The sequence below is a fragment of the Mytilus edulis genome, chromosome 4, assembly GCF_963676685.1.
Source record: "Mytilus edulis chromosome 4, xbMytEdul2.2, whole genome shotgun sequence".
Lineage (NCBI taxonomy): Eukaryota > Metazoa > Mollusca > Bivalvia > Mytilida > Mytilidae > Mytilus > Mytilus edulis.
In genome coordinates, this window is record NC_092347.1 from 62,553,346 (window position 1) to 62,568,628 (window position 15,283).

Here is a 15,283-nt window from a genome sequence, read left to right on the forward strand (position 1 = left end):
AACCATACGATAAAATATCAATTGGAAGACTTAACTCAATCAAAAAACGTAAATTAACACACTATGAACGAATAAATTTGATCTGTGATACCTGAATGCAAATGCACAGTTAATAAAATATTAGGGACAAACATACAAGGCCAAAAATCAAACAAAAAAGTCCAAACAAAGCCATGGCAAAACACCACCGCGAAATATTTAACCCTTCGAAAATAACCACGTTTGAAAAGAACGGTTTTATAATATCTAAGGGTAAATGAAAGATAACTGTCGTTTTAGGTATACTACTAAAATATGTGTATAAAATTCTCTAAACATATTTTGCTATATGCTGTTTTATTCAAAGATGTTCAATGCGTAAACTGTTTGTTTGGGATAGGCTGTAATTCATATTTGTTTTTGTCAGAAAATATGAGTAAAACGCCCTGGAAATATGTCAATTTCAACATTGGTTTTGACGTAATAAGGGTAATATATATTATCGACACTTCTGCACTGAATGGTCCATATACATGTAACATCACCCTCAAATCATTTATCAATCTAATGAAATAAAATTTGAAAGATTGAACTGTTTTAAAATGTTTTGTTTTGCAACTTCAAGGAACGAACAATTTTGTCCAAACAATGTAATGTTGTTATATTCGTGCTTTTAAGCTTTTAAATTATGTAAAAAAAAGAAAATTTAATATATTGCAGAGAGCCACGTCATCATGGTCCTAAAAGATATGTTGCTGTTATTATCTCTCTTTGTTTCATTTCAATCTACGATCAGGGCGGAAACCAAAATTAGACAAATTGCAACATATCAAGCCGAATTATATCCTGAATACTGTAACCCATTTGACGGTTTCGGTACTAAGTGTGCGCCTTATGAATTTAGAGCGAGTTACGTTGCTGATGCAGTAAAGTCAAGTTTAGTTGATACTGATGTAGTATGTTTACAAGGCGTATACTTCGACGTAGATCTCGACACAATTGTACGAGGTACTGAGAAATTATTCCCGTACTCCTTTAGCTTCAACCACGATGCAATGACAGGAAGCTATGAGAAATCTACGCATGCGCCATGTTCAGATGACGACAGGGAAGGGGTAGAACAAGTTGCGGCGTGTGAAGATCACGAATGTCATTCTGAAACCGAGCGAGATGAATATATAGGTTGTCTGGAAGACAGTTGTAAAGTCAATGGAACAAAGTCTATCAGTGATGTTTTTCTTGAACTATCAGATACCTGCGTTGCATGCATTTTTCTAGGTACGAAAAGAAATGCCATGGATTGTCTTAAGCTACAATATGCCGTTAATCCAACCGGTCTGGTTGTACTGAGTAAACACAACATAACTGACTCTGAAAAAGGGGTATTCCATAAACAAGAAAAGGAAATTGTAAGACACGGATTTCTTCAGGTTAAGGTAAGCAACAGTATTTAGTAATTTGCCGAAATTTGGTTCTGGTTTCAATTTTCATAGCATTAATATGTTTTTGTGTGAAAATAGACAAATAAGATGTGGCATGATCACCAACTATCCATCAATGTTCAAATGAATTGGATGTAAGCAACCGTACTGCCTTCAAACTGAAGAAAAACTCATACCGTAAAGTCGACTATAAAAGTTCCCGACATTTGACAAATTCAGTATTTTTAAGTATTGTTGTATGTGGCTTTAGCCTTTTCCCCCGTTCAACGCGTTATGGGGAAATAGACATACCAGCCGTCCGCCATTACCTCCGTCCGATCTCGTTAGCGCTCTGCAGCAATAATTCGTGCTTGGTTTTCACTAAATTGATGTCAAAGGTTTAAATCAGCAATTTCTCGGACACATTAGAAAATCAGTTCCAAGCAACTTTTTTTAAAGGAGTTATGTCCATTTGAAATATAAATCGTTTTATTAAATCAGGGGCAATCGCACTGAAAACGCTCCCAATTAAGCCTACATTTTTTTTGGATTGTTATGAAATCTATAAGGACTAGAATGACTACATCAATCGGCGCTGATCGCTTATTTCACAGAAATTATTTTCCTCAAAAATGTATTCTAGAAAATTACATTGTAAGCGCTCTGGAGTGTACAATTTTGAATTTTATCAGATTTACATATCATTAACATCGCAAACGAGTTATAAAAAAACAGCAATTATTGAGACGTAATCAAATGTAAATTATATATAACTTTACATTTAATGTGCTCGTTTGTGTAATATTTTTGCACTATAGACACACTCACACCTACATTTTGTATAACAACACAACAGTACACACGAACACAGTAATAAATCTGATACAAATAACATTTCTTATAAGACATTCAAAGTATAAAATAAAAATTGTTTGGGTTATTGCCCCTTGGCAAATAAAATGTGAGTAACGCGGTGAACATTGGAACTTTTTTATTTAACTTTTCACATTATGCGTTGCAGATTAAATATATTGGAAATGTAGTATGTACTGTAATGCAGTCAAATCTTGGAGAGAAGTATATTGACAGTAAGTGTATTTAAGATTTGAAATTTACAAACAAAACAAACAAACAAACCATAGGCGGATCCAGGGGGGGGGGGCCTTTCGTGGGAAAAATTTGGTTGATTATATAGGGAATCATTGAAGCACGACAGGAGCGGGCCCCCCTTAGGTCAGTCAGATTAATAATTGATTATTATAAAATATCAAAAGTAAATGAAGTTAGCAATTTGTAATAATAAAAATATATAATATGACCCATTGTCTGTTACTCTGGTCCCTTTATTGGACATGTTTATAATACATGTGTATTATTCTATTTTCAGAGCAACATTGTGATACTCACACATTTTACTGTTTGAAGGCTGTTTTATAAAAAAAAATATACAATTTAGGTTTCATGGTTTTGTACAAATTTACCAAAATACATTGACGTGTGTGCTAAAGACTATATACTGCTTTTCTCCCCATATTATTTAGATTTAGTTACTAAAGTTTATCTTCCTTATACACATTCTGAATATTAAAATGAGTTGTCAAAATCAGTGAATATTGTTGTTTAAGTCATATAGCTCTTGTAAACGCTCACATTTCACATTATCATACATCATTTCAACTGTTTCGCTTTTCATACATCCCTGGCTTTAAAAACAAACATGTATTTACCTGTGCCTAATTACGGGTAAATTCAGAAAAATGCTTCAGACGCATGCCATTTTCAAAGTATTGTTTTATTTTTTATTTATTATAAGCTGTTTAGAAATAGACATACTAGTATCTATATTGCAAAACCTGAAAGCAAACACATGGAAATGTGATACTATAAAATATAATGAAGATAGCAAGACAATTTGTTTTAAATGGATCTGGCGTGTTAAAATTTCAGGTGTAATTTGCCTTAAACCTTTTGTGTTAATGTCTTATGACTTTTTTAAGTTACAGAAACAACACATTCGTATGCAGAAAAGAACTTAGAAGAAGCTAAATTTCTCGTACAGAAGACTAATGGACTCGAAAATGTCATTGTTGCTGGCTGTTTAAATACAAGTCCGCTATTGACTAAGGGAACAGTTGCACCCCTGTTTCCGCATTCAATGGATGAATTCAAGTCGGCTGGATTCGATGACCCAATCAGCGAATCTTATTCCGGAGAATATGCCAGCTGTACATACTGTTTCTCTGATGACTATGCAAAGGAAAAATTCGATTTACAAGGTTACGATGGATATATTTTTGACCATGTATTAGTCAGAGGGTTACATGCTATAAGCGAAAAGACCGTTCATTCGGCAGGGTCAAGTAAAATTGTAAGTATAGTTTGTTAGATTACCTAAAAGTAGTGGTAGACAATCTAAAACTGTAAAAGTGAAGTGAAAATTTCGCTGAATAATTATATAGAATTACCAATTTGGTCATATAACTCTTAATGTTGCAGTATGTTTTACACATCCCCGACTTTAATAGATTTAGGTTTGAGCTTTCTTGATGGTTGAAGATACATACAGTAAAACGCTTCGAACGCACAAACTTTATAAAGCGTAGTTTTCATTTATCGAAGGGAGTTGTTATTGTCCAAAAGAAACCAAGTAATACTGATTTTTGTAATAAAAAACCCTATTAACCTCTTTTGTAGAACCTGAGAGTCATTATGCACGAACCAGCACAAGGAGATGACTTTAGAGCGATATCTGCACATTTTTGCGTCAGAGTCTACATTGAGGTAGCTGATGAAGATTGGTTACCAAACGTTTAAATGTTAATTTTGTCTTTAAATAAACAGTCTTTCATATATTTTTCTTTACCATCCCGCTCTTTCTCATATTGCACCTACCGCCACCGGTATAGGAAATGATAATAAAATAAAAATATACTGTACAAAAACAATACACGAATCAAAGTAGATAAATAAAAGAAAGTACATTTATATTGCATGGAAGGCATGCAGCTATAAATTCGAATAAAAGGCATCTTGCACGAGGTCATGTTCTCTGAATTTTAATGACGTGTTTACACTGAATCCATTGGATGTACTCATGTTGTCTCACTGGCAGTCATACCACATCGTCTAATTTTTATATTTAACTTCTTCAGGAGATTATTCTTGATTTACAAATTAGTTGAATCGATTACTAGATAATGGCACAGACCTGTATATAAGCGTTATACTAGTATATACGTTCAATTTGACTTCATTCATGACTTTACCTAGCAAACATTTTCATGTCTGTTGATGTAAAAAAAAATCAACAACGGCAAAAAAAGAAAAAAAGAAAGAAAATCAAAAAATGATTACAATTTCCGAGTAATAAATGTAATTATCGCTAATTTGCGAAATGTTCGTTTGACCTTACTGACTGATGATTTCCTTTCTCAGCGCAGTAGAGTGAAGTGAAAAATTATCGCTAGAAACTAAGGTAGCATGTGTCCGTTGTCAATGAAATTAACAACGTCGTCATCTGTAAAAAAGCGATAAACTGATTATCATTGATCATCTTAACTCGATTGCCTTTCTCACTTTTGCCGATCTGGCTCACACGAGAAAATCAACCTCGTTGAGATGATCAACGATAATCTATAATTATTGAATGGTACTTAATTTGTGTTCTGATGAAAAATAAAGCGAGCAACTCTAGTCTCAAAATGGGACTGTACTATAACATGTTTTGTGTATCATCAAACAGATGAAAGATTTAGAGATGCTAAACCATTTTCTTTCTTCATTCATTCATTCCTTAGTGCTAACCAAGGCATTTGATAACTAAAGTTTTTCAAACGTGGAAGGTCAACTCTCTCAAAAATATGTGCCGAAAATATAACGGATATGCATTTTAAATTCTGATAACCATATCATATCCAATTTCGGTTAACTGTGGGTGACTTCATTACTATTTTCACTTTTAAAGTGTCCAGAAGCAGATATCCAATTTCCTGTATATGTTTGAATATATTAGTTTAGAGGCAAAGTTCAGTGAAAGTGAACAAGCATCAATATTTCGATTTAACAACCTTATCAAGCAACAAGTTATCTGAAAAAAGTGTCTACACTCAATATGTCGACCCGATTTATGCTGTTTTTATAATATAGATTTTCAAGAGATAAGGTTTTAATAATTCTGGTTTAACAAAATTTACGCAGTTTAACCAATACTACTAGTTCGATTTTGACAAAACATATCATTAATAATACCTATAAATTGTGTCCTTCTTTTATAGATTTTGGAATACATGATAATTTTCAAACTACATTAATACAGAACATATTTGATCGACTTCTGACAACAAAACTATAGAATTATGCGAGTGAAAATATCATAAAACGTCTATAATCAAAAATCATTATCGACAATTGCTTTTGAAAATTAAGAATTTTCGGTTATCTTGTTTTTGACGTGTTGTTAGAATCTGAATGCTTCATAATTTGAAAAAGTTTTGCCCGCTTAATTTTACTCTCTCTCTCTCTCTCTCTCTCTCTCTCTCTCTCTCTCTCTCTCTCTCTCTCTCTCTCTCTCTCTCTCTCTCTCTCTCTCTCTCTCTCTCTCTCTCTCTCTCTCTCTCTCTCTCTCTCTCTCTCTCAGGCATCTAAAGCACATGATATTTTGAAACAAATAACAAACATCCATAACCGTTACTGCTCATTGAAAATCGAGTTGTCCTTCTTTCATTACTGTAATTTCAAATTCAGAAATTATTGTGTACATATTTAAAAATAAATGGACAAACATGCGAGGTTAATAAAAAATAAAATAAAAACGGAAAAAACCATAATTACAATACTCTTTTGTCCCATTGTTTGATGATTTCAATTATCATGCTCTCCTTTATACAGTCGTTCATATTTAATAATCCACAACTGTTGAAGGCGATCAAGATGATAGGTTTTTTGGGTTCCCGTTTTAGCCTGTTTATTGATGTGAATAAACTCATCATAGACACCAGGATTGAAATTTTATATTTACGCCAGACGCGCGTTTCGTCTACAAAAGACTAATCAGTGACGCTCGAATCAAAAAATGTTAAAAGGCCAAATAAACTACGAAGTTTGAGAGTAAAAGTTTTGCCAAATACAGCCAAGGTAATCTATTCCTGAGGTAGAAAAGCCTTAGTCACTGCTTATAGTTTGCTTAAAACCAAATGTCAGGTCAGCACAAATCACACTTGTCTATCGTAGAAGACCGTCTCTTAACCTCTAGATGTTGTTTTGTGTTGATTTTTTGCTGTTGCATAGTTTTTAAATTTAATCGCTGTGTGATTTTATATAATTGTTGCATTCTTGCTACCTTAATGAATTAAAACAAATTGGTTGCATACACATTTATAACAAACTTGAAAAAAATCATTGTCGATATCAGTACATATTGCATGATGGCTTTCTTATTGTGCCGTAAACGCATGCATTGTGTCTACAATTTAAGAGACAGATTGATGTGTTCAACTTTACGTTTAAAATGGATGTACTGGAAATTTTAAGACAAAATTATACTAACAACTTTGTTCTGGCTACTAGATAGATGACACACGTATGCCTTTTACTGTTAAGTATGTTTTTTGTTATATCTACTTTACTTGACTCTGTATTTATGTACTATGCCTTCATACTTTGAACGACAAAATTATTTTATGTCTACCTGTGCGAATTTCAAACGCCAAATTTTACACCAATACTGAAAACCTTCCATCCTGTATGGGTGGACTTTACATAGATAAATAAAATCGTATAATATAAGCAAAATGAGGATGTTAAATTTGATGTATGCCTTTTTGTGCTTCTTCGTTACATTTGTTGTTTTTATAGTGATTAAGATGATAACACAATGTTGACTGCTGTCCCCCTGTTTTTGACATTTTTACCTATTGTGTCTGTTTGTTTTGTTCACGCATCGTTGACAATGTACTGGAATTTGATGCGACTGTCATACAAGTGAGAGGTTTAGCTAGCTATAAAACCAGGTTCAATCCACCATTTTCAACATAAGAAAATGCCGGTACCAAGTCAGGAATATGACAGTTGTAATCCATTCGTTTGATGTGTTTGAACTTTTGAATTTGCCATTTGATTTGGGACTTTCCTTTTTGAATTTTCATCGGAGTTCAGTACGTATTTTTTGTGTTTTTTTATTTTTCCTTGTATAAATATGAACAAAGATTAAAACAGCCAATCATACTAAATGTGTGAGAACCAAAACTAAAAAAAGGACCAAAAACAAAACCACTCGATCCGTCTAAACATGCTAAAGTCAACTTTATCTGAGAAATTCACATCCTGGTTTCTGTATATTTACATAATGTTATAAATATAGAATAAGCAGGCGAAATTTATCGTCCCCTATACAATCAAACACTGAATCACTAGCTACAAGGCAGCTGCAGATCGAACCATTTTTTGGTCCTTAATGCTCTTCATCTTCATTCTTTATGTTGCATTATTTATTGTTTGATTGATTTTAGAGTCACTCATGTGTCTTCGGTGGGCGAAATGCGCGTATGGGGTACAAAATTATAAACCTGCTATCTTTGTTGAATTATCATAAAAACTCATCAATAAAATAGACCAACAATATTACCAAGTTTAAGAGCATAAACATGATAAAGGGCATCCCAATATGATTTCAAAGCCATACAATAGATAAACAAAAGCATCTATCCCATAACATTTTCAATGATAGATGTGGGGCATACAGTAATAAAACATAAACACAAAAAAAAACAGCTGTAGAGTTACTACTGGAAAACTCAACCGATTTTAATTAAAAAAACAATATGGCTAGGCCTACAATTTTCCGACGTTAAACGGGGGAATTATTCTGATAAATATCATTGACTTGATGTGGTGATGTTTCTAGGAAAGTTGAACGAGCACCATTCACAATATATCAGACCCTTGAAAACATTTTGGAGTTTATGTCTGTGTTATTATGGTTTGGTGTATTTTCGTATCCTTGTCTTTCGTCTTTCCAAAGTGCTTTGTCTATATGCATTTTTGTTTTTCTTTGTAACACATTTGTTTGTTTTATAGTAATTAAGATTCTACACAATGTTTTCTACTATACCTGTATTTTGAAATCTTTACCTATTATGTCTGTTTGATTTGATCACACATCGCTGTCAATATAATTGAATTTTATGCAACTGAAAAATTTAGACTCTCAATGTTGTATGTTATATATACAATATTAAGCTAGCTATAAAACAAGGTTTAATCTACCATTTTCTACATAAGAAAATGCCAGTTCCAAGTCAGGAATATGGCAGTTACAGTTGTAACCCATTTGTTTAATGTGTTTGAGCTTTTGATTTTGCCATTTGCTTAAGGACTTTTTGTTTCGAATTTTCCTAGGAGTTAATAGTTATCAAAGATACCAGGATTATAATTTAGTACGCCAGACGCGCGCCTCGTCTACACAAGACCCATAAGTGACGCTCAAATCAAAATATTTATAAAGCCAAACAAGTACAAAGTTGAAGAGCATTGAGGATCCAAAATTCCAAAAAGTTGTGCCAAATACGGCTAAGGTAATCTATACCTGGGATAAAAAAATCCTTAGTTCTTCGAAAATTCAAAGTTTTGGAAACAGGAAATTTATAAAAATTACCACATTATTGATATTCATGTCAACACAGAAGTGTTGACTACTGGGCTTGTGATACCCTCGGGGATGAAACGTCCACAAGCAGGTGCATCGACCCAGTGGTGTAAAATGTGCTAAACTTTCTATCGGCACAGCTTTAAGAAAGCTAACAATTAGGATGATGATAATGTTTACATCTTTAATGAGGATATATAAATGACAACTCGTGTCTTTGAACTTTTGAGGCAAGTTACAGGAAGCAAGACATTACATTTAAACTTTATATATAAATATTAAGGATAGCATACGTTTTTTCTAATTAGTAGTTAATGTGCAACTAACTGACCGACTTTTTTTTTAATAATATACGAAGCAATGATTTTTAATGATCCGTATCGACGTTTTCATCTATCAGCAATACTTACAAAATACTTTTCATATTCAACCATTTTTCTACGGTATGCAAGCAAGAACCTTAAAAGTTCAATGAAGATAAATCACATTTTGAAGTTGTGTATCTGCTGTTATGGGATTGTTTGAGAATTTTTTTTTATTTTTGTCAAAACTTTCGATTTTACTCTTTTTTTGTTCACATTTTATTTGTGCGTTGAATTCAAATGTATATTGTAGATTCTATATGCACTCCGAACATTTGACATTTGGTCATCTTTTTCTGAAACCTGATTGATCTCGAACAACGAGCGTATAAATTCATACAATTTAGTGTTGCCATTGAAATATATATTTTTACATTTATATTGTGTAAAGTATAAGAGAAGTTGTTATCAGATGTTACATATCAATAATGCCACAATTGACGAATTTAAAAATTTAAAATGAGAAGTTCGTCTATGAATGGTGCCTGCTTATTTCAATATGTTTATTTTTTATTCACGTCATTTGAAGAAGGCAATGTGGTATTAAGACCAAAAATAGAATAAAATTGAGAATGGGAATGTGTCAAAGAGACAACAACCCGATCAAAGAGAAGACAGAAAAGGCCACCAATGGGTCTGCAATGCAGGTAGAAAATCCCGTACCCGGAGACGTTCTTCAACTGGCTCCTAAGCAAAAATATATATTAGTTCAGTGATAACGGACGTCACACTTAACTCCGAAATATACACAAGAAACTTAAGTTAAAAAGTATGGATAGTCGTCTTTTAATCTATACGATATAAAGTGTTGTGTATCCAATTTAGAAATATTCAAATATAAAAAAAATTATAAAAACATCTCGACATCATATTAATAAATTAATCTGCAATACATTTAGCTTTTAATTGAACTTCAATTATTATTTAAAATATATTATACTGTAATACAATATTTTGTGTTTATGATCAATGAGAGAATACAATATGAGTTAATAAGTTTATTAGATCAATGTGTGATCTGTTCAGACGTAATTATATCACCAGCATAAAGAATGTGTTATATCCGACCAGTATAATTTAAATCATTCAGAGAAAATTGAAGTTTCCCATTCTACAAAGTATTGTCATAGATCAATATGTCTGCATTTAAATCTTCGTCTTCTTTGTTTACGCACAAGTTTCGAAAAGTTTTCCCACAACAAGGCAGAACAAAATTTGATTAACACCTCTACTACTCGCACCTTCAACTCACTGTGATAGCCCATCAACTAGAAAAGCATTGATCACATCGGAAGAGTTCCCCCTCTGTGATTGCTAAACAGTTTATAAATTCATTAGGAAAGAATTGTTAAGCCACCAAGGGCAGAAGTGTGTAATGAAAGTATAATTAATACGACAGTATAAGGTGTGAAAACTTAATAAACCTGTAAGCATAATCTAATTGTTAGAAGTAAATTTTTAATGGCTCTCCTTGGAGTCGTTTGTATTACGGAATATATATCTGAAAATATACACTAAACAGATTTGTTCACAACTCTACTGTTCCTAGCCTGTCTGAAAACTGTAATAAAACTCTGGCTTGTCAGGATTTCAAACTACATAATACATCACTAAGGTCTATGGTAACGTATTATATCACCGCATTGGGAAATCAAGACGAAGGACAACAAATATGGCTGCTCTGATGGCGATGACAGAGGCGATTAAAGTAATGATGATGATTATGAGGGACATCACATTTAAGATCATGTCATCCAAGGGACTTTGTTAAAGTAATATATCAAACTACTCAAGACATTTTTGTTAAAACATTTAGTGCTTCGTTACCTATAAAAAAAAAATAGTCTGGTTGCACTGCTTACATATTGTTGTCAATATAATAGAATTCTATGACACTGTCATACAATTGAGATGTTTAGCTAGCTGAAAAAAAGGTTTAATCCAACATTTCCTGATAAAAGATTGCCTGTACAAAGTAAGGAATCTGACTGTTGTTTCCATTCGTTTTATGTGTTTTAGATTTTGATTTTGAATTAATGTTATTACAGAATACGACATTTGTCCATACAACGTAAAGCTTTTTAAAGAATACGACATATGTCCATAAAACGTAAAACTTTAACCTTTTCAAGAAGGTTATTATGATGTTAGATTATGTCTAACATTTTTATGGGAATAGTTTTAGCAATTAACGTATATTCTTCATGAAAAACATAAACAACAGCGACCACCACTTGTTTTGTTCTTGCTGACATACTTTTAACCGAAAGCTTAGGCTGGCTACCAGCATTGTTTTCTATTTTTCTGCTGACTCGTTTTTAACGGTTTTCGTCTTATAAACTCAAATGTTTGCAAGCTTGTTTATTTCAAATAAGATATAACTAATTGAAGATGAAGGTGAATATCATTGGGAAAGAAACTTAACAACAACAAAAATAACAAGAAATTACACGAAGGGGTCAACATTTATTCTTAAAATTCTAACAACAGTTATCAAAGGCACCAGGATTATAATTTAGTACGCCATCAGTGACGCTCATATCAAAATATTTATAAAGCCAAACAAGTACAAAGTCGAAGATCATTGAGGACCCAAAATCTAAAAAAAAGTTGTGCCAAATTCGGCTAAGGTAATGCCTGGGATAAGAAAATACTGAGTTTTACGAAAAACTCAAAGTTTTGTTAACAGAAAATTTATAAAAATGACCACATTATTTAAATTCATGTCAACACTGAAGTGTTGACTACTGGGCTGTTGATACCAGCAGTGGTATCGACCTAGTAGTATGAATAGTTTTCAAAGGTACCAGGATTATAATTTAGTACGCCAGATGCGCGTTTCGTCTACATAAGACTCATCAGTGATGCTCATATCAAAATATTTATAAAGCCAAACAAAGTATGTACGCTGATCACAACTATAAATCATTCAAGTCACATGTATTTCACTGTAGTAGTAGATGTAAAACCTTAATTTAAAATATTTTGAATTGAAAAATAGTTCTTTTAACTGTTATATAAAATCAGTTACGATCGAAACAAATAGTTTGAAAAGCCAAAATAAAAAAGATCAACATCGGAAGCACTAAAAAAAATAAGGCCAACGTCCAACTTGTTTATGGAGTGGAAAATTTAGCGTTAACACAGATATATTGTCATCTTCAATGACTGTTTTGTCAACATCTTTGTCAGATTTATTTGTGTGTTTGTTTGTCAGTTGTGTTGTAAGTCTATGATGTACGTTTACACACTTTTGGTCTGTTTGACAAGTAGCGGGTTTTGATAGCCATAAAACCAGGTTAAAATTATATGGTCATTTTTTATAAAATTTCCTGTTGACAGAACTGAATGTTTCAGAAAACCAAGGCTTTTCTTATCCCAGGAATAGATTACTTTAGACGCATTTGACACAATATTTGGGAATTTTGGGTCCTCAATGCTCTTCAACTTTGTACTTGTTTGGCTTCATAACTATTTTGATCTGAGCGTCACTGATGAGTCTTTATGTAGACGAAACGCGCGTCTGGCGTATTAAATTATAATCCTGGTACCTTTGATAACTATTTAGAACTGCACTTTCTTCGCAAAAACGTGTGCCATATCGGGAATATGAAAGTATGTTTCGTTTATTCGTTGATGATATAGCCTTATTTGATTTTATCTGTTGGTATGTTGATACTTTCTAACCAAATTTTTCACTGGTAGGCATTTTTGGCTTTGTAATAAATTGTTAAAATAATTAGCATATGTGGAAATTTGAGTACTGTTTCAATTTTTTTAAACATAAAAAAAGACCCTTGGTAAATATATACATTGTATTGATGATGCAACACAACCACAATACATCATTAGATCAACATGTAGGGGAAAATAACCTCGTGAACTTTTAGATTTAATCGTCGACAAGGAGCTTAGTACATCACACAATCATACTCTCGTTATCTATATGAAATTTGCATTTATTTCTTAGTTTCAATGGCAATATTATTGTGAGTGTACGTAGTGAAATAAAACTTTCAAACCCGGGCTCGTAATTATTTCAAAAAGACGTGGAAATTCCTTCTTTATTTCTGAGAAACGTATTCTGAACTTAAATTCAGTGATGAGGACATTTACCAAAGCTAATTCGATAAGTAGTTGCAGAGTTATGTCCTTTTGTTGACATTACACACATTTTATATTTACGTAACTTGTTTTCCTATGATTTTAGCACCATTCCATATGATGTTTTTGGTAAGTGTTGATAATTCAAAATGATATGTTATCATTTGTTTTGAATTTAATATAAATTAAAAAAATTCCTTCTTTCTAAATAAGGTAATATTTTCAAAATGACTGTTTAAAATGTTCTGTTGATTGACATCGTTTGATTTTGTCTGTTTTTTGGGGACTTTCCCTTTTCGAATTTGCCATGTAGTTCTGTAGTTTAGGAATACTTCTTTGCAACAGCGGAATGCACATCAATTAGAATGCTGTTATTAAAAGTAACACATCCATGTGTTGTTACTACATATTACCGACACATAAATTAGTATACTGCACTGTGACCAGGACAAGTTCAAATATGCTGAAATACCAAATATTAATTGATCAAATTTATATAAAGAAACTTCAATATTTTATTCAATGTGAATTCGTCATAGTTATAATCAAATGCAATAGTTGTGCAAAATGTATGTCTATCTAGTTTCTTTTAAAAGATAAATGTTCTCTTTTAGCAACATAACGCCTTGATTTATAGCTTGAGCTACTAAATGTTCGTATTGCTCTGTCATCTGTTTTCTATGGTGTTTTTTTTTAATACTGCTTTTGTATTCTGACCTTTTTCCTTTGTGTTGTCAGTTTATTTTTCGGTATATGAGTTTGAATGTCCCTTTGGTATCTTTCGTCTATCTTTTGTCACTATTCACCTCAATTGTGCTAGTGTTTATCCTGAATCAGTGTAGAAGATAAGAAATTTACACTGTATGGCCCTAGCGAATTTGACCCTAGTTAAACTATTCCTAAAACTTTTATATCTCATTTTGCACATGATTTAGTAAAGACGAAGTTAACTTCAAGAACAAGTCCTTTTTATGCCCCACCTACGATAGTAGAGGGGCATTATGTTTTCTGGTCTGTGCTTCCGTTCGTCCGTCCGTTCGTCCGTCCGTTCGTTCGTCCGTCTGTCCCGCTTCAGGTTAAAGTTTTTGGTCAAGGTAGTTTTTGATGAAGTTGAAGTCCAATCGACTTCAAACTTAGTATACATGTTCCCTATGATATGATCTTTTTAATTTTAATGCCAAATTAGAGGGTTTACCCCAATTTCACGGTCCACTGAACATAGAAAATGATATGGCGAGTGGGGCATTCGTGTACTGGGGACACATTCTTGTTAGGTAATGTAACATGTAATAGTCTCACACTCAAGCATTTTACTTCAAAGAGCATGAACACAGAAATTCATTATCAACATTAACGACATCATATATACTGCACCAAATGGAAATGTCGGCAATTATTGTGTCTCCAGTGATACTCGTGGTCAAAATATCTGCAAATCTAAAGAGGCATACAAAGTATAGGTAAATCTGCCAAGCAATCTGACATATATTTCTGAATTTAAGATTATTCCAAATATCTTATAACACCTATTTGTAATCAAGCATAATAGGTATTTTTATTGCCTTTTGCTATTGACATCATCTGCGAATCAACATATTTTTTTAGTGAAAAAAAATAAATAATTATAATATATCTTTGACATATATTCTAAAGAAATAATGGAGAACGTCTTCATATAAAGAAATCTTTATCTAAACTACATATGACCACAATATCATCGCTAAGTAGCGACGTCGACTAAACTGTTACGTAATAGTCCATTTGCCAATTACCAA

The 15,283-nt window shown here is 32.6% G+C and overlaps 1 protein-coding gene across 1 annotated transcript; it reads left to right on the plus strand.

Moving 5' to 3' along the window:
- The first annotated feature begins 710 nt into the window (after window positions 1-710).
- Window positions 711-4,250, plus strand: LOC139520156 (uncharacterized). Its single transcript, XM_071312625.1, has 4 exons — window positions 711-1,415; window positions 2,422-2,488; window positions 3,398-3,768; window positions 4,095-4,250. The coding sequence occupies exons 1-4, from the start codon at window positions 714-716 to the stop codon at window positions 4,212-4,214; spliced, it is 1,260 nt and encodes a 419-aa protein (XP_071168726.1). The 5' UTR covers window positions 711-713; the 3' UTR covers window positions 4,215-4,250.
- Window positions 4,251-15,283: the final 11,033 nt, after the last annotated feature.

Excerpts from the sequence above, each read along its gene's own strand:
- LOC139520156 (XM_071312625.1), top strand. The coding sequence starts at position 714 with ATGGTCCTAAAAGATATGTTGCTGTTATTATCTCTCTTTGTTTCATTT. Across the intron at positions 1,416-2,421 it reads ACGGATTTCTTCAGGTTAAG|ATTAAATATATTGGAAATGT; the intron begins GTAAGCAACAGT and ends TATGCGTTGCAG. Across the intron at positions 2,489-3,397 it reads TGGAGAGAAGTATATTGACA|TTACAGAAACAACACATTCG; the intron begins GTAAGTGTATTT and ends GACTTTTTTAAG.